Source organism: Dasypus novemcinctus, chromosome 3 (assembly GCF_030445035.2).
Source record: "Dasypus novemcinctus isolate mDasNov1 chromosome 3, mDasNov1.1.hap2, whole genome shotgun sequence".
Taxonomy (NCBI): domain Eukaryota; kingdom Metazoa; phylum Chordata; class Mammalia; order Cingulata; family Dasypodidae; genus Dasypus; species Dasypus novemcinctus.
The window spans coordinates 91896450-91906840 of NC_080675.1; the positions used below are offsets into that span (position 1 = coordinate 91896450).

At 58.9% G+C, this 10391-nt stretch overlaps 1 protein-coding gene across 2 annotated transcripts; it reads right to left on the reverse strand.

Annotated features, from left to right (window-relative positions):
• Nucleotides 1–2026: 2026 nt before the first annotated feature.
• On the reverse strand, nucleotides 2027–9692 carry CPNE6 (copine 6). 2 transcript variants are annotated; one of them, XM_058293685.2, is made up of 18 exons: nucleotides 9474–9692; nucleotides 8791–8915; nucleotides 7348–7519; nucleotides 6771–6950; nucleotides 6356–6430; nucleotides 6124–6198; nucleotides 5904–5987; nucleotides 5733–5822; nucleotides 5272–5376; nucleotides 4932–5018; nucleotides 4219–4278; nucleotides 3828–3961; nucleotides 3699–3753; nucleotides 3558–3609; nucleotides 3084–3217; nucleotides 2723–2959; nucleotides 2349–2523; nucleotides 2027–2228 (listed from the first exon to the last, which is right to left on the reverse strand). In XM_058293685.2, exons 3-17 carry the CDS (start codon nucleotides 7513–7515, stop codon nucleotides 2386–2388), a joined length of 1674 nt encoding a protein of 557 aa, XP_058149668.1. In that variant the 5' UTR covers nucleotides 7516–7519; nucleotides 8791–8915; nucleotides 9474–9692; the 3' UTR covers nucleotides 2027–2228; nucleotides 2349–2385. The 2 variants fall into 2 exon arrangements, with proteins under 2 accessions (XP_058149668.1, XP_058149670.1); XM_058293687.1 differs by lacking the exon at nucleotides 9474–9692 and having other exon boundaries at nucleotides 7348–7564; nucleotides 8791–8880.
• Between the last annotated feature and the right edge of the window lie 699 nt (nucleotides 9693–10391).

Sequence of the window (10391 nt, forward strand, 5' to 3'; positions counted from 1 at the left end):
ATGGCCTAGTGAGGAAGCCTGGCTGCTCCGTGAGCACTTGCCCTGGTCCTGGGCGGCTTGCTCCAGGCTGCCTTGGCCTCCAGACCAGCATAGGGTGCCCATGTGACCTCTTGCCTCTCCAAGGGCTTAGGTGGCACTTTTCTCAGGATAAGAAGGAGCCGAGAGGTGAGACAGTGATCTGGCTTTAATTTTGTGAATTAAAATTGAAGTCTAGGTGGAACTCTAAAGTTACTGGCTAAATATTCTTGCAGTTAAGTATTTATACTTTATCCCTCCTCCTGTTTTCTGTGTGTGTGTGTGTGTGTGTGAAAGAGAGACAGGGAAACTGGGAAGCCTCCACTGGGAGCTGAGTGGCACATCTGAATTCTGGAAGCCAATGAAAATCGGGTGGAGAGGCAGGGATTGGGCTGGAGCCTCCCTCCCCCTCACCACCACGTAGAAGCCCAGGAACAGTTGCCCAGCCAAGCCTGTCTGTGGCTATCTTTCAGGTCTCACAGTTGCCATGGTAACCCAGCCCTTAGACTCGGCAGAGCAAGGGGAGGGTGTGTGGGGGCTCTGGGCAGACAGAGGCATGGAGCTGGGAGCAGCCACTCACCAACCACTGACATCTGTCCCCTGAGGGGCATAATATATGGCAGAAGCAGGCGGGTGGACATGGGGAAGAGGCTCCCATATGTCTCTCTTCCTTTCTGCCCCCTCTGTCCACCTCCTCCCCAGCTGTCTCTTCTCTTCCCATCACTGTTCTTGTTCTCTCCTCCCAGCCTCTACCTCAGCTCAACCCTCCTCCACTCAGGAGCCTGTGATGGGAATCCTCTCCTCCATCTCCCTTGGAGTTTCTTTCTCTTCTCTTTCTTCTCCACCACATCTGTCACTGGTCGCCCTCTCTGGCTCTGGATCAGAACTCTGAAGGGCTCATGGTACCTTTGGCCTCTCCTTCATCCCTTCCCATACACATGGTTGAAGGGAGAAGCTGGGGCACGATGCAGTCCCATCAGCAGCCTTCTCTTCTTCCCTCCATCTGAACTTCCCCTGTGACTCACCGCTTTCTGGAGCTTCAACCCAAGCCCAATTCTGCTCTTGGACACCTTCCTTAATTGGCTGAGGCCCTGCACAGTGCACTAGTCCCATCTACAGACGCCTACACCTGTACACACAACTAACCCACACATAATTACACCTGGGTCTCGAGATGGGGTCACCCAGATCCACCTCAAACAGAAGCTGCACGTTGTAGTGATTCGAAGTGTGGGCACTGGAGTCAGACAGTCCTGGGTTCAAGTTTCAGGCCTACTAGCTCTTCTTTGACCGTGGGTGAGTTAAAGTCAAGCCTCACTTGCTTTGTCAGAAAACCAGAGAGGGTAATGGTAGCTACCTTATAAGAGTGAATGCATTTAACGCACATAGCATAAAGCTTGACCCATGCTAAAATATGGTTTGCTCTGCTTGTGGATGTTATCACTAAGACTACACAACTGGACTTGCTAAACTATTAAGGTCATACTCATAGTGAGGGTCAAGGGTGCACAGCATGCGAACACACACATAGGTTCACGTGCCCAGGACACCCAGACTGTGCAGACCTTCGCTGGTCTCTCTCTGTCCATAATTCACTCAAAGCTCAGACCTGTTGACTTCCTCAGTCCCCCCGACACCCCTTCTCAGCCCGCCCCACAGCTGTGTGGGCTGGGATTCAGCCCCCTGAGGTGCTCAGATGGAATTTTCTGGAGACAGCTGTAAGAAGGCATCAGCCTGCCCCTTGACAGCCCCTCATTACTCCCCATCTCTTGTAATTAACCCCCAGGGTGCCTGGAACCCCTGGGTAGGGAGGCAAAGGTGGGGGCTCATCAGACTCCGCCAGCACATAGTTGGGGTGAGACTGCAGAGACAGTGGACTGCCTGGGGAGCTCTGGCTCAAATTCTGAAGGGTGCTTGTCCTCATTTCTGACAGTGTGTATGTGGTGTTTATGGGGGTTGGTGCTGTGGACTGCCCAGTGGGCACCTGAGGCATGACGGGTAGAGGCTGAGGCGCTGAGAGTGGTTCTCTTTTATTAATAGTCAGAAAGTCAGGATCACTGAAGGGAGTCACTGAGGGGCCACAAGGCTGAGGGGTTTGGGGCCTGGAGGGATGGAGGCAGGGTCCACCACTCACTGCCAGGACCCAGGGGGGCACAGCTGGTCCAGGAGGCAGAGGCACCGGTCACTGGAGTCACAAGGGTCAGGACAGGCACCTGGGAGGCCATGATATGGTCATGAGCGCTCTCCTCTGCACCACACCCAACTAAGGCCAGCTTCATTAGGCCCCACGTTGCACCCCTAGCTCCCCCCACTCTTGGACCCCCAGGACTCACTGAGAGGCTGAGGGAGTGTGGGTCCGGTGGATGACCGTCACGGGCTGGGGCTGGGGGTCGTGGCTGGCGTGCAGGGCCTGGGAGCCCCGGGGCTGATGCCCTGGCTGGCGTAGTACTCCACCACCTGCCGGGGCACCTCGGCCAGGACGCACTTAGCAAGTGCTGAGGCTGGGGTCTGAGGGTGGGGGCGGAGGCCTCGTCAGGGGCAGGGGCGGGAGAGCTGGGTCAGGGGAAGGAGGGGCGGGGCTTCGGGGTGGCTAGCTGGGCTCCAGCGGCCTTTGCGGGATGTCAACCCGGTGGGAGAGACAGATTCAGATTTGGGGGCAGGAGGAGCCGAGGAGTCCTTTGGCTGGGAGGGGGTGCCGGGCACTCACATCCTTGAAGTCCCGGAAGGGCACGAACTGGACAATGTCGCGGGCCGCGGGCACCCCTCGGGGGCAACGCAAGGGACCGTCGTCACCGTCCAGCAGCCGCATGTCCGAAAAGTCGGCATTGCCCACGCCCACGATGATGATGGACATGGGCAGGCGGGACGCGCGCACGATGGCGGCGCGGGTCTCGGCCATGTCGCTCACCACGCCGTCGGTGAGCACCAGCAGCACCGAATACTTCTGAGGACAGGGGAGGAGGTAGCACGGGGTGCCAGGGCGTTGGCACCCGCCCGAAGCCCCGCACCTGGCCCTGATGCTGCCGGAGAGCACAGGGTCGGTGCCCGGTGTGGCTCCGCCTCCTCACCGTGGCTTGGCCAGTGCTCTGCTCCCTCTGGGCGGGCCCAGCCACGCGGTTGATGATGGGGGCCACGTTGGTGGGGCCATAGAGCTGGATCTGGGGTAGGCAACGCCGGTAGGAGGCAATCACCCCCGAGATCTCTGGAGAAGGAGAGGAGAGGGGGTGAGGCTGGTGGAGATCAGCAGGGAGCCCTTGCTGACACCACCAGAAGCAAGAAAGTGCTGCTCCCTTGTCTACGGACTGCCCTTCCTTCAAGTTCCTGGCTGAGCAGAGGACCAGTTTGGGTGGGCTGATGTGGAGCCTGGGGCTGGAAGTCTTACCAGGTGAAGAGAGGCCTTGACTGGTTGGAAGGGGCAGAGGAGCGAGGAGTGGGCAGTGGGAATGTGGGAGGTGGGCCTGCGGGGATGGAGTCTGTGCTCCTGAATGGGGTGTGCAGGCACGTGCAGCAAGTGTGTGTGTGTGTGTGAGCCCCTCTCTTACCTTCACATTCTGGATTTTCCGGATCGAAATTGATAGCAAAGTCATGGGACACCTGTGAAGGTGAGACCAGGGCAGTGAGGGGATATCTTTCCTGCTTGGGTCCTTCCACCATCTCATTCCTTCCCCTGGCACCCAGCCTACCTCAAAGTTGGGGGGGATTCGAGCCCCAAAGCCAAACGCTGGGAACCGCTTGTCGCTAGGGAGAAGAAAAGGCTGTGGGGGCCCATTGGGCAAAGGGCTCCCTGCCTGGCTGCCAGCCACCTCCCCTACCTGTCATAGTCCTGGCAGATGCCGCCCACTGCGCGCAGGGCCTGCAGGTAGTGGTTGGGCTGGCGGGGGCTGAGGCAGTGTAGGGACTGGCTGCTCCTCGGGTCACCGTTGGAAGCGGTGAAGTCGATGGCCACCTGGAGGTGGTAGGGGCACAAAGGGTCAGGGCTCCAGCTGTGAGCACCAACAGAGAGGATGGGCTAGAGCTGGCCTCTGTAGGAAAGGCTAAGATGAGTTGAAGGACCACAGGAAGCCTCATTGTGGGGTGCAGGCTGGCAATGCTAAGGCTGATGAGAAGCTGAGGTAGGGGGCTCTGGGGGGTCTGGGATCCATCAGTTTCCCTATGGGCTTACCCCCTCCCTCTTTCCCACTTCCCCATCCCCTGGGTCTTTACCGTGAAGCTGATCTGGCAGCCACCCATGATGTAGTCCAGGAAGGTGTGCACCTTCTCCACCTAGTGGAAGGAGGGCAGGATAGGTGGGGGAAGGTTCTCTGAGGAGGGAGCTGGGTGGGGCTTCTGTGGGGGAGGTATAGGGAACAGAGGTTTTTGAGGGTGAAGTTGAAGGAGGGATGGTGCAAGAGTTCCCAGAAACATGAGAAACGGACTTGGCCCAGTGGTTAGGGCGTCCGTTTACCACATGGGAGGTCCACGGTTCAAACCCCGGGCCTCCTTGACCCGTGTGGAGCTGGCCCATGCGCAGTGCTGATAGTGCGCAAGGAGTGCCCTGCCACGCAGGGGTGTCCCCTGCATAGGGGAGCCCCATGTGCAAGGAGTGCACCCATAAGGAGAGCCGCCCAGCGCAAAAGAAAGTGCAGCCTGCCCAGGAATGGCGCTGCCCACACTTCCCGTGCCGCTGATGTGCCGCTGAGCTGATGTGCCGCTGACGTGCGGCTGACGACAACAGAAGTGGGCAAAGAAACAAGACGCAGCAAATAGACACAGAGAACAGACAACCGGGGGAGGGGGGGAATTAAATAAAATAAATAAATCTTTAAACAACAACAAAAAAAGAGTTCCCAGAAACAGAGAGACAAGGGGAGGGCTGAATGGAAGTGGTGGGAGGGCCAGGAGCTGGGGCCGGGCAGGAGGTAGGAACTGGGTTTTACCGTGCACTGAGTCAGCACCACGGTCCCCGAGCTCTTGTAATTCTTCTTCTTGTCCCGGTACTTGGGGTTGATACAGTCCCACTGCATCTAGACCCCCAATCCCCAAGTTCAGGGTCACTGTTTACCAGGTGGCGCCTCTGATCCCCATCCAGCAGCGTCTCCTAAGGCGAGAGCCCCCACGGCTCCGTCCTTTGGCTCAGCCTGGGTGCTTTCTGCTCTTTCCCCCTCAGATCCTCCTATCCACCCTCAGTGGTCCCTTCAGCATCACCCTTAGGATTCTCCCAGGGATCTGGCTGGACTTCCGGGGGGTGGGAGGGGCTGGGAGTGGTCTTTGTGGCACCTCCTGTTCAGGATTTGCTGTCCCTTCCTGCATCTCCTGGAAGGTGCTGGTGAACTCGCCGATGAAGTCATGCTTCCCGCTCGAGTCATAGTCATACACCAGGAACTGAGAAGGCAGGGAGCCAGGGGGTAAGGTCAGGTGATGCTTTGCAGTGCTGCCCAGGGTGAGAGCGTGGGGAGGAGGAGTGACCCAGGGAAGGTGGGGCCTAACCGTCTTCTAGGCCCCAATAGACTTCCCAACCTGCCCGGGTTGGACTTCCTTCTATGGCTCAACCTGGCAGGGAATTTGGCCTCTGAGAAAAGGCACACGTGGGGAACATAACGATGCGCTGTGGCCTGCTATGTGCCCCATGGTGGGAAGGACTCATCGCCTGGTTTTATGCGGGAGAGGAAGGGAGGGGTCTCAGAGAGCAGGCCCGACGCTCCTGCGCGAGGCTACTCTGGCTTGGTTGACGGCTTCACCTTGAGAGGCCGGCGGACATCACAGCTGCACAGGGAGTGCAGCGACAGGCGGAAGGGCTCCCAGCTGGGGTTCAGGTTGTTCTTCACCACCTGGGAGAGGCACCAGGGCCTGGTCACCTCCTGCCTAGGCTTCCCTACCTTGCCCTCCCTCCCCACACCCCAGGAGCCCACCTCGGTCCTCCAGACCAGCTGGTCATTCTGTTCCCCGTTGGTCTTATAGATCTCCATGAAAGGGTCAGACTTGCTGAACAGATCCTGAGGATCCAGGAGAAAGGGCCCATGAGTCTGGGCTGGGGTTGGGGAAGGGGCTGAGACCCTGAGGACCATCTTGAGTGGGGGGCCTGAGGCTCTCTAAGGGGGGAGACGGGGACCTGGGCATTGGAGTCCCAACCTTATTATCCAGTTTGTGGGCTCTGAAGGTGAGTTGCACGTAGTCGTTGGTGCCAGATACCTCCTCAGCCACAATCTGCAAGGGGGACACAATGGCAAGACACTCCCCCCAACTGTCCCCACCGTGCCCCTTCCTTCTGGTGGGGAGGGGCCCTGAGCATGATGTGCCTGTGGATGTCCACGCAGGGCTATTGAATGCCTGGCCATGGGTGAGTATGCGTGCCGTTGCCTACCGTGATGGTGGACTTGCCCGCAGTCTTCCCATTCTTCAGCAGTAATGGCCTGGTGACCTTGGTTTGTGACACAATCTGGGGACGGAGATGGAGGGAGACCCAGCTGTGAGGCTCCACCCTTCCTTAGCCGGGTAGAAGGGGCAGAGTAATTAGAGCCTTTTGAATATCCACCAGGGTTGGACTTGAACTAGGGCTGGACTTAATTTCCACAGCAGTGTTTAAAGGTGGCACTGTGACCTCAGAGAGGTTAAGGGTCTTGCCCACGGCTGCACAGCTAGTGAATGATGGAGGTGGGAGCCAAGCCAGGTTTAAATTAGCTCCAGGGCTCGAGCTCTTTCTTCTTGGGTTTCCAGATGGAGAAGCTGCCAGGTGTGGGGTGGGATGGGGTGGGAGGGTGTGGGCCTGGAACACAAACCTGGCCCAAGGTGCACTCTGTAGAGCCGAGGAAGGTGTCATTGCGGGGGCTGGTGGCTCCATCCTCAGCATCAAATACGTGGAACTGCAGGGGCTGCTTCTCCTCAAAAAAGTACTCCAGGGCCAGCACTCGGGAGAAGACAGGGCTGGAGCAGGAGCGCAGCACCTCTGTGCGCTCCACCTGCGGCAGGAGGGGCAAGGGCCCTCTGGGAACCAGGGCTGCTTTTGCCCTACCCTGGACTGGCCCACACCAGCTCTCCCTGGGCCCTGCATCCACTAGCTGGCTCATCCCTCCCTAGGCGGAACCCCCTCCTTGGGGCGCTGTTGGCCACTGGACCATCAGCCCTCAGGGGCTGTCCTGAGACCTTTGGGGGCCATCCCACTGCCTCGGGGGCTACCTCAGAGCCCTCTGCGACTCCGTGGGCTTTAAAAGCTACAAAATGGTCTGTCTCTGTAACGATGGCACACCCGTCTCCAAGGTAACCCCACAGCCCTAAGAGGCCTTCGGTGTCACCACCCAACCTCCCTCCTTCCCGGGCCAGGAGGTTAGCCGAGGAAAGATCGGAGCCCCCTCTCACCTCCACCCACTGCTCATCAGAGTAGAGCTTGAGCAGCACGCAGGGGTGGGGCTTGGTGAGTGTGTCTCGGTCCAAGAGGCCATGGCAGGACACCCGCAGCTCCACCCGCGAGGCCCCCAGCGTCATGGCTGGGGGCTCAGGCACCCATCCCATCTCAGGGTCCGACATGTCGCTGTGGGGACAGAGCAGACGGGCCTGGACACTGGAGAGGGGACACCTGCCGGGGAAGCGTCTGTCCTCACCTCTGGTGGAGGACTCGTGGGGTAGGGTAAGCGTCCTCCAGGAGCCCTGGCGTCTCATGGACCTCCTGCTTCCCCTGACCTCTGCTTCTCTGGGGTTCTGAGCAGGGAGGGCAGAAGACCCAGGCCTCCGGCTCCTGCACGGACTCCCGAGCGCCTGTCACCCCTTGTGGCTAGGTGGGCGTGGATGGGGCTAAGAGGGCTGGCAGTCCTGGCTCCTAGGGCCATCGATTGATCCAGGCTTTCTGCTGCCTCAGCACCTTCCGCTTATTTCCCGGCTGGTGTTTGAGCCAGCGCTGCACTCAGTCTTGGCACGAGGGAGCCGAACTGGGGCAAAGGGGTGGGGAAGGGGGTGGAGAGGCCCCTGGAGGTCTGGCAAGGACTGGACTCTGATGGGAGTCCATGGTGGGCAGGAGGAGACAGGTTGGAAGGAGTCCTGCTAGGCTGCCCAGCCCCCTCACCTCCCTGGCTGGCTGACAGAAGGTAGGGGTGTGGGCTGGGGCGGTTAGAGGCAGAGCCTGGTCCCTGCCGAAAGCCCTCCAGGTTCCTGGCGGGGGCTCCCACTATGACTAGCTTCTTCTCCCTTCCCACCTCCCCTGTTCTCACACTTATTGGCAGCGCTGGCACTGTCTCTTAGCGACAGGATTTTGGGGGAGCTGCGGCCCCCTCCATGCTGCTAGTGGGATGCACGCTCACTGCCCTCCCCCAGCTGTGGTACCAAGCCTCGGGCAGCAGCAGACAGGGGCACGCCGGCCCGAGTTCATGGCCGGTCAGTCCATCTCTGTGTCTGTCCACATCCCAGGGTGAGGCTGTCTGTTCCCCTGTCGTGCTTCCCTGAGCAAGTGTGCTTTATTGTGTCTGAGAGCCTCCACCCGTGTCTGACCCCAGTCGTGTGTCTGTCTCTAGGAGGGTGTGACCGTTTCTGTACCTCCCTCAGAACTGAGACCCTTCCCTGGCTGGGTGCCACCTCCCGAGAGCATGCGCCTTTCTGAATATGTGAGGGAGGGTCTGGGCTGGGGAGGGGGTCTCTGCCTTCTGGCCGTGAGTCTCCCAGTGCTCCCAGGGCTTCCGAGACAGGCAGGGGTGTGTGGTGGTGAGGGGATCAGGCAAGGCAAGGGGGCAGGGCTGGGGACCTATTTGGGGGCAGGGGGAGATGTTATGGGGACCGGGCCTGCCGGGGCTGGGCTGGGAGGGATGGGCTCACCTGGGTGCTCAGGCGGGGGCTCCTCTCTCCAGCTCTGGCCCTGGCCCTGACTCCCTTGCTGCTCCAGCCGCTGGCGCCGGCTCCAGCTCCAGCTCCGGCTCCGGCTCTGCTGCTATTTATGGGGCCTGGGTGGGGAGGGGTGGGGGGGGCCGCAGCACTAGCTCCCCCCGCACAGACCGGGAGGGGAGAGAGAATGGAGAAGAGGAGGGGAGGGGCAGGGCTACTGTCTGGGAGGGAGCCACAGAGCCGGGGGAGGAGGGCGGGCCGGGGGTGGCTCAGAGACAGGACCCCCACAGACACAGTGACACACATCTTCCCCTTCACACCACACCCACACCCAGCATCCCAGAGATGCACACATTGCCGTGGTGTGCACACACACATTCACACGGGGGAATGATGGAGACACAGGCACCCACGACTCACAGACTCACACATCTCTCAACACGCACAGGCGCCGGTATATAAACTCACTGTGACACCATGACAGTTACAGCCCCACGGATACACGTGGGGAAACACACGGAGGCACACAACATAGTCAACACTACATTCGCTAAGGATATTTCAGAGTCACATATAAAGGAACACTGTGCCCTACTTGTCACACACACACACACACACACACATGTCCACTCACTCACACACCACCCAGAATACCCACAATGTATATTTTCATGTACCTCTTAGAAAACTTCTGTGTCCCACGAAAACTCATAGCTTTGAGTGTGATGTCCAGTTCCCTAGCCACCCTCCTGTAGGAAGGTACAAGGAAATGGGCAGTATTGCATAAGGACATTCATTCAATATCACCTTCTGGTCACACAGCCCCCTGCGCAGTGGGGAGATGTACTGAAGGACTGATCCCCAAGGCATCTTCCTGGTGCCTGCAACGTGTGCCCATCCCCAGAGTTCAGCCCATATGGGCACATCCTTGTGGGAGGGGCCCTGCCTCGCACAGATCTTAAGGAATCAAGACGTTATTCCTTTCCTAGTGAGACCAGGGGAAGTGAGCAATTGCCTGGGGAGCTGCAAACCACACGTGAAGACATTTGCGCACATGGTAATCTGCGACGAGCAGGCAAGCGCTTTCACCCTCCGTCCCAATAGCTACTTGTGCGTTAAGGTGGAAGTTGTTGGTTGAATACCTCCTGGGTACCAGGCCCTGGACCAGGTCCTGAACTACAAAGGGGATTAAGGTGCAGCCCTGCCTCAGGGGAAAATAGGCTGGACAAAGACAATTAACTGTGTGACAGGTGCAAAGTTAGGGGTCTGCTCAGGATGGGGGGCACAATGGCGGAGGGTTCAATTGGAATGAGCTGGGGGAGGGCATCCCTGGGCTTCACAGAGGAGCTTCTGGATCCGAGTCTTGAATGCCAGCATAGTATGTGCTGGCACTCCAAGGGGGACTAATTGGTGATCTTCTCATGCCATAGGCTCTTCTGCTCACCCGCAGGCTACTCTATTGCTGAGATTTCTGACTATTGGTGGTGCCCCCAGGATGACACGCACCATTTAATTCCACAATTAGTGAGCATGCATGAACACACACATACACACAGAGCACACTGCTTCCCAGTGTCTTCCCCATACCCTGGCAC